This window comes from Penicillium manginii (genome assembly GCF_028828005.1).
Source record: "Penicillium manginii strain IBT 31320 chromosome Unknown utg000006l:1.0-4164085.0:1.0-4166146.0, whole genome shotgun sequence".
In the NCBI taxonomy this organism is placed as follows: domain Eukaryota; kingdom Fungi; phylum Ascomycota; class Eurotiomycetes; order Eurotiales; family Aspergillaceae; genus Penicillium; species Penicillium manginii.
The window spans coordinates 3,819,635-3,834,156 of record NW_026643107.1 but is presented as its reverse complement, the minus strand read 5'-3'; the positions used below and the strand labels follow the sequence as shown (position 1 = coordinate 3,834,156).

The 14,522-nt window shown below is 47.4% G+C and overlaps 6 protein-coding genes across 6 annotated transcripts; 4 read left to right on the top strand and 2 right to left on the bottom strand.

Moving 5' to 3' along the window:
• Positions 1–692: 692 nt before the first annotated feature.
• On the top strand, positions 693–2,632 carry N7533_009805 (MFS transporter; the record flags this gene model as incomplete). The annotated part of the gene is made up of 7 exons (XM_057106455.1): positions 693–705; positions 797–1,061; positions 1,119–1,284; positions 1,341–1,569; positions 1,619–1,680; positions 1,748–2,320; positions 2,378–2,632. 7 exons carry the CDS (start codon positions 693–695, stop codon positions 2,630–2,632), a joined length of 1,563 nt encoding a protein of 520 aa, XP_056957904.1.
• A 1,075-nt stretch (positions 2,633–3,707) lies between these two features.
• On the top strand, positions 3,708–5,317 carry N7533_009804 (uncharacterized protein; the record flags this gene model as incomplete). Its single annotated transcript, XM_057106454.1, has 5 exons — positions 3,708–3,798; positions 3,888–3,956; positions 4,025–4,391; positions 4,448–4,938; positions 5,289–5,317. Coding segments are annotated over 5 exons (1,020 nt in total). The 3' UTR covers positions 5,291–5,317.
• Positions 5,318–6,802: 1,485 nt separating this feature from the next.
• N7533_009803 (uncharacterized protein) lies at positions 6,803–7,746 on the top strand (the record flags this gene model as incomplete). The annotated part of the gene is made up of 3 exons (XM_057106453.1): positions 6,803–7,206; positions 7,260–7,307; positions 7,365–7,746. 3 exons carry the CDS (start codon positions 6,803–6,805, stop codon positions 7,744–7,746), a joined length of 834 nt encoding a protein of 277 aa, XP_056957902.1.
• A 559-nt stretch (positions 7,747–8,305) lies between these two features.
• N7533_009802 (aldehyde dehydrogenase domain-containing protein) lies at positions 8,306–9,948 on the bottom strand (the record flags this gene model as incomplete). Its single annotated transcript, XM_057106452.1, has 4 exons — positions 8,306–9,082; positions 9,105–9,484; positions 9,546–9,745; positions 9,821–9,948. The coding sequence occupies 4 exons, from the start codon at positions 9,946–9,948 to the stop codon at positions 8,306–8,308; spliced, it is 1,485 nt and encodes a 494-aa protein (XP_056957901.1).
• Positions 9,949–10,638: 690 nt separating this feature from the next.
• N7533_009801 (dihydrodipicolinate synthase family protein) lies at positions 10,639–11,532 on the top strand (the record flags this gene model as incomplete). The annotated part of the gene is made up of 1 exon (XM_057106451.1): positions 10,639–11,532. The coding sequence occupies one exon, from the start codon at positions 10,639–10,641 to the stop codon at positions 11,530–11,532; it is 894 nt and encodes a 297-aa protein (XP_056957900.1).
• A 279-nt stretch (positions 11,533–11,811) lies between these two features.
• N7533_009800 (Zn(II)2Cys6 transcription factor) lies at positions 11,812–14,144 on the bottom strand (the record flags this gene model as incomplete). The annotated part of the gene is made up of 2 exons (XM_057106450.1): positions 11,812–13,814; positions 13,889–14,144. 2 exons carry the CDS (start codon positions 14,142–14,144, stop codon positions 11,812–11,814), a joined length of 2,259 nt encoding a protein of 752 aa, XP_056957899.1.
• Between the last annotated feature and the right edge of the window lie 378 nt (positions 14,145–14,522).

Sequence of the window (14,522 nt, the reverse complement as noted above, 5' to 3'; positions counted from 1 at the left end):
CAGCAGACTGTCACTAGTCACTACTGGTAGTAAAAGTAGTCCAACTGCTCCGAGTTTCACCCCCAGAATTGCGGCAAGACCCGCTTTGGAGCCCTTTCTAACCTTTTTCGATGCCGCCCTTTTCGTTTTTTGAGCATCTGCTGACCATCGAGGAGTTCAAATCAGATCCTAGCTCTCGTATTCCGTATTCGCGTGGGTGCACAATTAATATGCCCAGTTCTTATGCATGTTTTGCTCTCGGATGCCCACCTACACCCGAGATGCACAAGTCGTTTGCAACAAGTATCGGCCTTGCACTTGGTGGATAACTCGCTGCGGGGATCTCTTTCGGTCTAAACTCCGAGATCCTGGTAAAACAATCGGTCAAACTGTTGCTGCGTTTGCCGTCGCATTTACAAGCTGCGAATACCTTTGGCCCCGGATTTTCCTGCGTTATTCCCTCCTCGTACCCGGCCCAAAGGCCTTGAACATCGTAAGTGGTTCCTCTTCGATCAGTTCCCAGTGCGATCTGTTGAATCATGTTTCCCGAAATTGATCTATTCCGGAAAGCTTGTCCACCGCGTGGTGTTCCTGTGGCTTACCTGCGCTTCCTCTAGTATCGCCACCAAGAATCGTACCACGCAGCGCGTATCCCATATATTTAAAGAGCAGATCAGCAAGGGTGCCGAGGCTATTCATTTGAAGTGCTCGCAATGGAGGACCATAGTACGTGTATCGATTGTGTTACTTGTCACCCTTCGGAAAACGAGATATTGACGTTTGAATGGCAATTGCTGACTTAAATGTTTGTTTTCAGAATCCCCATCTGTTGATGGATCTACGCCAACAGCCAGCAATACAGAAATTCACCAAGTGGACGACGAAAAGCACACATTCCATGAAAAGACCGATCTTGAGGCAGGGCCCCGAACGGACGAGACTACCCTAGAAAAGGATGAAAATTCCCGGGATCCTAATATCGTTGACTGGGATGGACCTAATGACCCCGAAAATCCTCTCAATTGGACGACAAAACAAAAGATAAGCGCAACGGTTTCTATCGCGCTGATCACCTTTCTAACGTAAGGTGCAAATTCTCGAGCCTTTAAAGCGACACAGCTGACACTATTCTTCAAAAGGCCTCTCGGATCATCAATGTTCGCCCCGGGTGTTGGGCAACTGGTCAAGGATTTCGAGATCACCAGTACGGAACTGAGCTCTTTCGTCGTTTCTGTCTATCTTCTCGGGTACTGCTTCGGTCCTCTTCTCATCGCACCTATCTCGGAGATGTATGGGAGACGCTGGGTAAGTCGAATCGCGATTGAACTGGAATCCAAGTACCAACCATCACCATCATTTAGGTCTACAACTTTTGCAACATCTTCTACGTGATATGGACGATTACCTGCGCCGTCGCACCGGACATTGGCAGTCTAGTTGTGTTTCGCTTCTTCGCCGGCTGCGTGGGTAGCTGCCCTTTGACCATCGGCGCTGGGTCAATCGCGGATATGTTCGTTCAGGAACATAGAGGTAGTGCAATGGCGGCCTGGGCTATTGGGCCCCTGATTGGACCTGTTGTTGGTCCCGTTGGTATGTTTCACAAAATTCATCCAAGCTAATTGTATCTGACTGGAAACAGCGGGCGGATATCTTGCCCAGGCGAAGGGTTGGAGGTGGACCTTTTGGGTTCTGGCCATGGCCGTGAGTGTCCCCATGACATATGATACAATTCGTTGACCTAGATGGTTACTAACGACGCCGGCTGTAGAGCGGTGCTGTCGCTGTCTGCTCACTCCTTACCATAAAGGAATCATACGCACCAACCCTCCTGGCCCGCAAAACAAAGAGACTGCAGAAAGAAACTGGTAACAAGGACTTACGTTCTGCCCTTGACACCGGTCGCTCACCCAAGGATCTCTTTCTTTTCTCAATTATCCGACCTACCAAGATGCTTTTTCTCTCGCCAATTGTCTTTTTGCTCTCCCTCTACGTTGGTGTGATATATGGATATCTCTATCTTCTCTTCACCACCATCAGCAGTGTCTTCGAGGATCAATACCACTTCTCGCAAGGATCGGTTGGTCTATCGTACCTGGGTATTGGTATTGGGTCTATCCTTGGACTTGTTTTTCTCGGCACAACGTCCGATCGCTTGCTCAAATACCTCACAGTGAAGAATGGCGTCAGCAAACCTGAATATCGACTTCCTCCCATGATTCCTGGCTCACTCTTCGTTCCCGCTTCTCTTTTTATGTACGGCTGGACCGCGTACTACAAGACTCACTGGATTGTGCCAATTATTGGAACCTCTTTTCTGGGCGTTGGAATGCTGATCTCCTTCGTAAGTCACACCAGCAATTGTGCGGCTCTATTTACTAACAAAGTTCAATTTATGTAGATGACTGTCAGCACTTATCTAGTGGACGCATTCACAGTATATGCTGCTAGTGCCATGGCTGCAAACACTGTTTTCCGTTCTCTGGCCGGTTGCTTACTTCCACTTGCGGGACCAAAAATGTATGAGAAGCTCGGCTTGGGTTGGGGAAACTCTTTGCTTGGTTTTATCGCACTTGCGTTGTGCCCGCTGCCGGTTATTTTCTACGTCTTCGGCGAGCGCATTAGAACAAGCAAGAAGTTCCAAATCAACTTATGAGACTGGAGCTGGTAGTGTTTTCTGTTCATTCTGACATCACCCCTCTTTAAATTTTTATTGAAAGTACATGGGAGTATTTATTTTCTACAGCATACCAAAAACAGCATGAGAACCTTGGAATGAACTAGAAATAATAAAAATATTACACTTATCAAGACCAGATGGAGGGATTAGGCAAAATACCAGAAGTAAAGTTAAATAAATAGGCACTGTCGTCCGCTTTGACTCTTTGATGGTAAATGCTCTTCGGACTTGAATGGACTGGAAGGATTTAAAACACTTTCCTCTTTTCCTTTTTCTACTAACAATACTTCACGGCGCTCCTCGCTTCTCAAGCGAATATCACATTAAAATGGACGCGGCCTAATGTTGAAGCCTTCCGTGTATGCAAACTTATCATACTGACGCGGCGAGCCATCCTTCTCCAACACTGGTTTGAATTCAAAAGTCCGCAAAAGTCGGGCTAGAGCAAAGTACTACTACTATCCTACCTAGCAAGTAGTGTCTAGGTATCTAATTCCAAGTGTTTACTGTAATCTAAAGCCAAATTTGGAATTCAATAGTAATAAAATTAGTAATTACCATGTATAATTTATTAAAATTAATCCTGATAGTGATAGCGATAGCGATATCCTAGGATCTTATAAAATAATGGGTGTAGTATAGGTATATTACTAGATCATAAATTTAGCGCTATAACTAGTATACGCCTAAAAGGAGCGCAGCAATTTGATCCACCATAGGTCAAACCCTGGCAAAAATAATTCCTAAGGTCATCTGGGCCCTTTTTAGACCTATCAGAACAAAGATGATACCATGATACCAGCGCACCTTAGCGTGTGCACGCTTTTTGGCCTAATGGTATGTTTTGACGTGTTTGCACTCCAAAACTCGCGACAAGACCAGCTGAAAAGTCACGTTACTTTTGGACCCATGCTCAGCTGAATCTCGAACTTCGCCCCAGATGCTGTAACTACCCTTCACGCCAAATCACCTGATAGTCAGTTTATGCAAACGTGGCCGGCTCTCATTCAACTCACAGGACTGTCTCATCTTGCGCTTAGTCGCCTTGAGGATGACATCAACCTCGTTCGGTGGCCCTAATTCCGGGCTTCAAATCGGCCATAACCACGGCACGATCGAGGCGCAGTTCCCAGTTACAGCGGGTACGTGTAACGTCTAGCAGAGCCTCAGGGTACCCTCACCCTGGCAGAGTAATAATAATTAACATGTAAGGACGCTAAAGGGCGATCAGAAGTATATAACACGCAGGGTGGGGCTGTCTTCACTGGCAATCTTACCGCAAACCGTGACATCAACATTCGTACGAGCCCCAAGTTCAAGAGCGTGGCTGGCCAGACTCCGCCCGTCCTAACCGCTTAAATTGTCTAGACAACACCGCTACTGTCAGAACATGTGCCCACTCTCTCTATAAATCTCTCTTCAGTTCATCCGACCTCTTCACCCAGGTCAGAAATGAGCTGGGCCTTCTCGTTTCTGTCCTGAACGTGACCGAAGAATACACACCAAGGTTTCAACCAGACGATCCAAAACTATCTGAGCTGAACGATGCGCGCGATAAATGCCACCATGCACTATATGAACTTTCGCAATTTAAGGACCACTTTGATAATGTCAGTCCTCAAACTCAGGTCGCCTGGGAACGAAGTGACTGGGGTGGAACAGAACTGTTGGACATAAGATCCAAGCTTACATTATACATCCAAATGCTAAATGCGTTAAATTCTAGCATTTCACGGTATGACCTTCAACTCCAATCCCAATGTGCTCAGATATTTACTGGCACTCTACCAGTTCGTCCATTGAAAACGTTGAAAGAATGTTGAAGATAATTATCAGCGATATCCGCAGCGGGAAACGTGAATCCGCAGCCATGTCAAGCGATTCGACTGGCTCGCTCACGGTCGACGAGAGAGTAGGCTGGAGACAGCTACGAAAAGAATTGCAAAGCACTGGTATCACTCCCGAAATCTTTGCCCAACACCGTAGTTTTATTCTCGACACCCTGCAAACTCTCTTTACAGAGAACGAGAGTGAGGATTGCTCCATTGACTTTGCGACGTCAGACGTGGCTCTGGAAGAGATGCCATCAGAGAGACTTCCTGAGGCTATAGAAGGTGCTTCCAGAATGGCAGTTGGGGAAGCACTCCCAGCATCCTCTGCTGTCACAGCGGCAAATTTGGAAAAGGAGAATGAGAAACCTGGTCGAATGGCCCGAGTGCTCCATATAATTACTAGCCTCATTACCAATTCTGGTGAAAAATTCGAATCCAGGCATGACTCCTGTGAGCATAAAACATCAACAGGATGCCAGCTGGCTTTTACGGGGCTCTGTTGCGCGTGCGCCGATCAAAGACCTATCTCACTGTACGAAATTTACGTCGATGGTAGAGGTTTAATCCAAACTTCAAAAAGGTCGCTACACTATTGTCCGTCATGTAAAGATTACTGGCGCAGGCACAGGATGGTGGATACTCGCAGAGTGTGGAGATGGTGGTAGCATGAAGAACCTAAGGAAGAAGTTATCTAGCTGTGGCTTCCAACCAGTTCACCCTCTCCGCCTGAAGTAGTCAGGATAATTAATTTGTTTCCAAGAAATGGTAGTGGTGTAGGCCCTGGTGGTAAACGAATATAGAGGAGAAAGTCGTGTATCAAAATGAATAGAGCAGGACAGCAAAGGAGACTGTGTAGGAGCTGGACTTCAAAAATTATGTGATGGGTAGTAGTGAATATTACTTAACCATCTTGGCAAGTGCCATTCTTCAGTTCTAGCAGACTGAGTAGTATAGAAAGCAAATTTTCTATCACTTGGTAGATTCTTCGAGGGAGAGATCAGTTTCGAGTCCCCTCCTTCACGCCTTGCGGAGTGATTATTTGGCTTCTCCACGCTTTCCCACCGGACAGGCCCCACGCCCTCCACTCTGAAGCAACTTGCGGGGATCTGATGGGGAAATCATGATGATTTGTTAGCGAAGCCGAAGGAAAATCAAAGTCAAAGAATTAACTATCGAACTCGATCTCTCGTTTCTGAAATCGTGTGGGGCCATTTCGGGCATGTTTTGACAAGTTCAAGTTCAAACTTTGCATTGATCTAGAGACAACGTTGTGCTTCTACAATCAAGAAAAAAAGGCGTGTCGGGTAGTTTTGAATCCACAGCGAGCTTGAATTTTTAGAATCCCCGAAACTCATTATTTCCAAAGATTCCCAACTTGAACACCTGCAGGTCACCTGGGCACCTGGGCAGTTTAGATGTATTCCGACCTCAGATCATGCCAGTCGCCCGCCATCTGCCCAGGTGGGCAGCCCTGGAGCGGGCGTCGGAATTCATTTGGCTTCGGATTGCTCCACATTATTCGGAAATTCCAACGTTTGAAAATAGGAATATATATCCGACTCCTGAGTTGATTTGCTCAAGTGGTCTCCCGAGGTCAACCTCCAGGGCTATTTCAGGTTAGGCTGGATGATCGACAGCTAAGAATAATAAGAGGGTCCATAATGCCTTACGTAATCCCACGCATTTGCGGGCGCGTCATGTGCGGATCTTCAAGAAACCGAGGTCATCAACTCCAGGGCCAGGCTAGTTGACCGCAATGGTCTGATCGAGCTGTTTTCCAGTTGAATTGCTTCGCTCAACACCTCATGGTGTCTGTGCCCGAACTTGCTAGTCAATGCCGTCGCGACGCACGCACACAAAGTCCCGCAAGGGCTGCTTGGAATGTAAAAGGAGACACGTCAAGGTGGGTAAAGCTTCCACATAGTCTTGGACGAGCAAGGACCGTGACTGTGCAGCTCGGACTGTCAATCGATACATCTTCCCTTCTGCTACTTTTGGGAAATACTGTTCCAGTCCAAGTGTTTCATCCATCTGACTCAATTCATAGTGCGATGAAGATCTTCCCAAGTGCACACTGTGCAAGAGACGAGGACTAGAGTGCAGCTATCCGCCCTCGCAGGGTGATCATGAAAGCTCTCAAGGATCTCCTTTGGAACGGGATGACTCCGAGGCCGGAGGTCGGGCTCCTGGTGATCTTCCAATGCCCACGCGCATGCTAGAGATGAAACTTATGCATCACTACATGACGTCTACCTACCGAACATTGTCCCAAGACGGGCTTTCGGCTCATCATTTGTCAATTTCTATCCCACAAATGGCAACGGAATTTCCATTCTTATTGGACACCATCCTCGCTTTGTCTGCGTTGCACTTGGCCTCGCTGGAAGCCGATAATCGTCTCAAATGGTTAGACGCCGCCGTGCGTTATCAGAGCCAAGCTTGTGCTGGCCTCGGCAAGATTCTACCGGAGATCACTTTGCAACAATATGAGCCTGCCTTTGTATCCTCCGTCTTTATTATAATTTTTGCGACCGGTTTCCATTCAATATCTGCTGAAAACACACCCGCGGATCCATTCTCGCCAGTCATCGAAGTTCGCACGTTGCTCAATGGCGCCTCCATGCTTTTTAACCGGTTCAACGAAGTTGGAGCAGATGGATCACTCGATGGCTGGCTTTGCATCCCGGACGCTGTAGAGGCTCTATGGCAGCCAAATAAGTAAGTTCTGATATTTCTATTTGTCTGGGGCTTCTTACTGACCCTGAAATTAGTAATAATTCGACGCCTGAGATCGGTGAAAAACTGTTCAATTTACACAAGTATGTCGCATTTCTAACCAGCAATCAAAATTATAGACGATATTAATCGAAGAATAGGGATTTGATGGCGTCCATAGAGCGGTTGAAAGTCAAAATAGATTCGGAGCAAAGACCACATCAAGCAGTCTACAAGGCCACATGGGAACTATTACATTATGCGATCGGGCCTTGGCCAAAGATCGGTGCGCAAGGTGGACCTATCGCGTGGCCTCTTTTCATCACCGACCAGTTTCTTTCATTGCTACAAGAAGGCAACTGGTTGGCAAAGATTCTTTTTCTGCACTGGAGTTTGGCTATGCGCTTACTGTGTAATCGCTGGTATGTCCGTGATTGGGGTCGGCAATTAGTCCTAGCCACATTGGACCCGTTGGAGGAGATACCGGCTATCTGGGCGGATGACATAGCTTGGATAAAAAAGGCGGCGGAGATCGATGAATAGACCACGGGGCCCCTCGTGAATAATTGAACTACCTCATATCATGTTACCACATGGATTGGCAGATTTTTCGTTGGCGTTGACACTCCGAGGATTCACATAGAATTTCACCCTTATACACTTGAGCCGGGTGTTAGCTTCGACAGGATGAGACCTTTTCCACTCAGACATAACATCGCCCTTCTTCAAGTCAGACCCTTGGGCCAGGCCCAACTTCAGTGCAAATTTTCCATTCTTATGCAATCGACGGATGACGACGCGATGGATAGCCATTGCACTGCATAACTACTCGTCATATCTACCATCGCTACCGCACTCACAAACTCGGAGTCCGCTGGGAATGGAACCGCTATTGAACTCTCGAAAATGAAAATGGTGAAATGGCGAGCTTCTTCCGTCACCACTAGCTCTCGGGGGTCGGGTCGGAGAGAGAGAGGGTTCGTATCCCAGTCTTTTGATATATTACAGGCAAGAATTTCTTTCCTACTATCTAGAATGAACTTGGGATCCATTGAGAGTTGTATAATTTGGAAACCGCTTATCTAATTGTCTATAGTACGATTCAAAGATCATTCCCCATATTAACATGGACAGCCTTGATCTGGGTATAAGCCTCCAACCCTGCGGGACCCAGCTCTCGGCCCACACCACTGGACTTATAGCCACCAAACGGAACACGGTGATCACTGTCTTGGCTGCTGTTCAACCAAACGGTTCCTGCTTCAATTTCAGCAGCGACCCGGTGTCCACGTCGCAGATTCTGGGTAAACACAGCGGCCCCCAAGCCGTACAGAGTATCATTGGCATATTCAATTGCATCTTCTTCCGTATCAAACGGCAGAAGGCAGCCAACCGGACCGAAGATTTCGTCACGGTAGATCTTCATCGACGGCTTAACATTGGAGAATGTAGTTGGCTGCACGAAAAAGCCTTTACCATCTGGTGTTGGGTAAGCTTCCCCACCAGTTTCAATGGTTGCCCCCTCTGATTTTCCAAGGCCAATATAGTGCAGCACGCGGTCGTATTGAGCACGAGTAACCTGCGGACCTTGGAAAGTGGACGGTTCCCACTGACTGCCAACAACAGAAGCTGTCCGGACGCGTTCTTTGAAAAGAGCGAGGAACTTGTCATAAATGGTGCGTTGAACGAAAATTCTCGAAGTTGCAGTGCAGATCTGCCCCTGGTTGGCCATAATTCCAATGTGCGACCATTTAACAGCCTGGTCCAGGTCTGCGTCGTCGAAAACAATCAGGGGCGACTTTCCACCGGTTTCGAGGATGACCTCCTTCAAAGCTGGAGCAGCGGCCTTCATAATTTGAGCCCCCCGTGGTGGTTGATCCTGTAAAGGCCAGCTTGTCCACCAATGGATGCTGAGTGAGAGCAGCGCCTGCCTCCTGGCCATAGCCATTGATGATATTGACAACACCTGGAGGGAAGCCAGCCTCCTTTATGAGTGTAGCGAGAACCAGGATACTCAGAGGTGTTTGCTCAGCCGCCTTGATAACCACAGTGTTTCCACAAGCCAAGGCTGGTCCAAGCTTCCAAGCAGCCATTGCCAGAGGGAAATTCCACGGAATAATTTGGCCAATCACGCCGTAAGGTTGACGAAGAGTATAGGCGAATTTTTCAGGGGATGTCTCAATAGTTTGACCGAAGCTCTTGTCGGCCCAGCCACCAAAGTATCGGAATGTACCAATCGAATCAGGGAGGTCGTCTTCCATAGCAAGCTCATAAGTTTTCCCTATAAGATGGAAAAATTAAGCATTATTGATCGGAGAGCTTGTTGATTTTTCAGTACTCACCATTGTCCCACGCGTCGATACTGGCAAACAGTTCTTTCTTTTCTTCGATCAACTCCGAAAGGCGCACGAGCAGTCTACCTCGATCAGTCGCTGACAACTTCTTCCAGGTAGGTGCTTTGAATGCTGCTCGGGCTGCTCGAACAGCTCGATCAACATCTTCAGCGCTCGCTGCGTGCACTGAAGCAATTTCCTTCTCCGTACTAAAATCGGTAAAAAGATGTTAGATAAATTTCCATAAGGCATCTGATCGCATTCTGGGACAGGAGTTGACTTACGCAGGGTCTAGAGATGAGATGGTCTCTCCCTTTGATCCCTTACAAAACTCATTGTTGATGAAAATTCCGGTCGGCTGTCGGTATTTATGGCCATTTGGCGTGGTGATGTCCAAGAAAAGGTCCGACATGGTTTGAGCAAGTGCTGAATTTAACAAACAGAATTCAGATTGTTATTCAAACACGGAGAAACCTGAAAGCTGACCGGGGATACTGTCTGATATACAATAAAATCCGATGATATGTTTCGGAAAGGCCTTCTCCCTTTTGCACATAGTTTACAGGTTTATCTGATCCAAGTGGGATACGTTTTGAAAAGGCAGGGCGGTCCGACGGGGACATTGACGTGAGCTAAACGCCTTTCTACCCCTCCATCGGGCAATTATTCAATTATTTTCTCATGTTCCTGAAACGGACAAGGAGAATCCAAGCAAAGAGACAAGTTTCTTTCCTATAATTACTGTCTGTAGGTATTAGTTACCTTCCTTTTCCGTATGAAAGTGGGGATATTCTGCGGGGGGATGGGTCCACGCAGTGTTTAGAAGGCTTGTTGCTTGCCTAAATCGTTACCAACGCCTCTGACCTGCAGGAGAGCTCATCACGAAGATCAGGAGTTTTGGAGATTCTTCGGAGCCATGCGATAATGAGGCGATTATATCGAGGAGGCAAGATGGGGGTTGGCAAATCCGCAAATACTTCATAAAGACCTCAAGTTGCACCAGATTTGTCCATCACACTCGAACAGTATCTACAAAGCTTCCCATCTTCTCATCTTCTCAATCTTCATTTTACAGAATCATAATCCCGGATCTACTATAACCATGCCTTCCAAGTTCCAGGGTGTCCTCGCTGCATTGATCACTCCTCTGACGGATGATGGTAGCAAGATCGATGAGGCTCGCCTCAAGACGCACATCGACAACCTTTTCGATGCCGGCATCCACGGAATTGTCCCTGGTGGTAGCACTGGAGAGTTTACCACTCTGACAACTGCCGAGCGAAAGCAGCTGGCTGAGCTCTCTCTGAAGTATACTGCTGGACGAGGATCGGTCATGATTGGAGTCGGCAGCACCAAGACCGACGAGGCGATTGAACTCGCTGTGCATGCGGCACAGATTGGGGTTGACGCCGTCATGGTTGTCCCACCCTACTACGATCCTCTTAGCTATGAGCAACTCCAGGAATTCCTCCTCGAGATTCACCAGGCTTCTAAGCTCCCTATTGTCTACTACAACATCCCCTCTATTAGTGGTTTGACACTCTCGCCTGAGCAAATTGCTGGTCTGTCGGAGGTCGGTGTCGAGTCGTTCAAAGACACTTCTGGCAATGCGCCCGACTTCACTGAACTTGTCTTTGGACACGGTGACAAGATCTCGGCTATGAACGGTTGGGATACTCTTACCTTCTACGGTATGGCTGCCGGTAACGAGGCGATTATTTGGGGTGCTGCCAACTTCATTCCTGAGCTTGCCGTCGAAATGTGGAATGCAATCGTTGTGAACAATGATATTCGCAAGGGTCGCGAGATTTGGGCTCGCGCTTGGCCCATTTGCAAGTTCCTTGAGGCCCACAACTATTCATCCGGCGTGCGGGCCGGAGTTGAGTTGAGAGGTCAAAAGACCGGAGGTTACCGGAAGCCAGTTGCTCCTCTTAAGCAACAGTACATTGCTGAGCTTCAGCAGTTGCTGCGCAATGCCCAAGTCAAGAGTGTTTAAGTTCTGCTGAGAATAGCGGAATAAATCAGATTAAGAATAGACACACATTGAATTTTACCTCATCCTTACACCTGGGTATCGTTTCATCTCTGCCAGTAGCTACCTAGTAGGTAGTAGATTTATCTTGCCGGTTCTCTTAAAATTATTTGAAATGTTATATCTAGTAGTAACTCAAAATAAGCAGCACTCGAGCGTGAAAGCATACAGTCAAAAGTCTCCTTATTGACAAAAGTAAATAGACGCATTCAAGCTCGAGCTCCGCCAGTCATGAGATTGAATTCAAAATAGCAATAGCCATTGGAGATTTTGCTTCGAGTAATCTGTCCAACTAAATGCAGCAGGTGATGGCTGCGACCCCGGTGAGTTCCCAGTTCCACAGTAGCTATCTCTGATTTTCCACACCTCCTCCATGATCCCCGCTGCGGACGAATATGACGAAAAGCCACTTTGATTATTTGCTTTTCTGAGCCAAAACAGAATGGCGTGGCGGTCCTCGCTAGAGATTGCCTCACAACCCGCCACAAATGCAGGCCATGCAGTACCGGGCCCAAACAAGGATTGTTTTTCTAATTCAGTATCCCAGCTCCTCAACTCAGAAACGATGCTCTTCACGTAGCCTTGAAGAATGCAAGGATTGACTGTCCGCACTCTCCTATAAAAGAAAATCACTAGCGCGTAATTTAGAGCCCTCAACATGTGAGCTTTCGGGTCCCCGCCCGAAGGTGGCAGTTCTCGCTGAGTGAAAACGCAAATCATGTTTTCAAGACACAGAGATCGTCTTTGCAGCGCGATTTGACGCTTTGGAGACACTATACAGCTTCCAGAATTAATTTGGTCCAACACGTTCGCTAGGCGAGTGGTCTGCGATAGGAGGCCTAGCCATGTCTCGGACACTCCGTTTACCATAGTATGCAGTTCTTCTGGATGATTTCGTGAATCCACAAGGTGGATGTCACCAAGACCTGCTTGATCATCCTTTGGATCGTCAATGTTGAGATCATTATCTGATTCTGTTTCACAAACGCGAAGGAAGTCATCGACGCCCCGGTTCTGCTCAAATTTCGGCACAGCAGCCCGTCGTTGATTCAGTCTGGTCAGCTCTTCCATGTCTAAACGACGAGACCAAAGAGCTTTAATAGGTGCTGTGTGGGCGATCTCTTGGTGCAATACTAGAGTACTCTCAGTCAAGATGCGGATCCAGGTATACATATAGTGTAGGAGTCTCGCTCGACGTGAGACGCGAGGCTTCACAAGGCCCCGCAATCGAATTAAGTATTCCATATTAACCATATGACATCTGCATTCTCTCTGATGGTTTGAAATTATCTTACGTGGAATGTCAGTTGATGTTACAAAACTAGGATTGGTCGGAACACTTACCGTAAATGTGGTCAAACTTATCATTGCCATGAGTTGCTCTTTATATTTTGCCTTTTGGGAACCCTCGAGCTCAAGTTCGAGTGAGTTATTTACATGAGCCTTTCCTTCTTCATAGGCGGCTGCTGATAATCGGGTCCAGTATTGGTCAGGCCTATCTGGAATGAGGTTGGGGTTCGCAGACAGGTGGAAGGCTGCGCATGCAAGTATACCGTACAAATTTGCTAGGCTGGCATGTTTTATAGTGGCATGCCCCATATAAGTGATTTGGTCTAGCGTGACCATGGCGTGAGGGATGTTAAGAATATGCCATGGTGACTTTTGAGTCATAGGGAGCCAGATTATTCGGGTAACGACATTTTCATTAAAATGCCTCAAGAGAAGTGGTCCCTCCCCGAGTATATCCAGACCTTCCAAGTCATTCTGTGTCAATTCTGTGTCGAGGCCATCAAGCTGAGGTTCAAGAAGAGGAAGGTCTGTGCTGCTTTGTGGAGTGACAATTGTGCCGTGTTCTTCAAATCCCGATATGGGCGACGTGAGCGTCCAGCCAACCGGTGGAGGATCTAGATTGAAAATATCGGCCCATTGAAGGTATGTGTCTAAGTTTCCGAGCATTTCCTCGGCAGTTGATAACCCCGGGAAAGGAACATCAGTGAGATCAGACACGCTCTTTGTGTTTTCGAGCTCTAAACCTGCTGCTTCATGAAACTCTTTGCGTGTTTCTTGATCGGGTGCCGCAATATGCTTTGTCAGGTTCAGGACGCCAAAAGGTCCGATCGAAATTCCCCGATTGGTTTGGTCGTCAAGGTCTCGGGAGGTATTATCGATTTCCATTAGACAGTGGTCGACGGGGAACGACGAGAGTTGATCCACAAGGGCGGAGCTCATTGTCTCTCTTTCCTTTTCTATTTTCCCGACATTCGATCAGTAAGACTTTCGACATTGATGCCATTCGATCGAGCTTTAAAGATTCACAAACCTGTATATAGATGCCGGCGAACATTCGGGCCTGAACTTGATCCAAATGTTGTTCCATCTGCATCCGTAGATGATGTGCCAACCCAATGGATTTCCGACACGAGTCCTTCGCAACCGAGGCCTGCACCAATGCAGGCTTTGCAAATTGGTCGCGTTTGGTCGCATCTGACGTGTCGTTTCCGGCATGTTTTGCATGCCCCAAGAGCATGCGCCCGGCGATTGAGGGGTTTTGTTTTCGTATTTCGCTCGTTCTTCATTTTATTTATTCAATTTCAGAGGATGCTGGGCTTTCTCTGAACAGTAGAAGCTGCTGTATATTCGAGCAGACTATACATCTTGGTGAGCGGGGTTGACGTAGCGCTATCCGGAATGGCCTTCCTGGAGGTTTAACCTTAGCTGGTGCGGGGAAGTGATGGATGTTATCGCCAACGCGGGGAGAGTCCCGAACCTGAACTTCAAATAGTACAGTTATTGTCAACGAATCAACGAAATGAATTGTGATGCTCGCTCTGCCCATGGCAAAGCAAATATACCCAGCTCTTAAATTCAGCAGTGCTTTATCTTATCTCACGATTTGGACGACATTTAGTGCCAAACAGCATGTCACCTACGAAACGAAGAACTGATGAAAGATC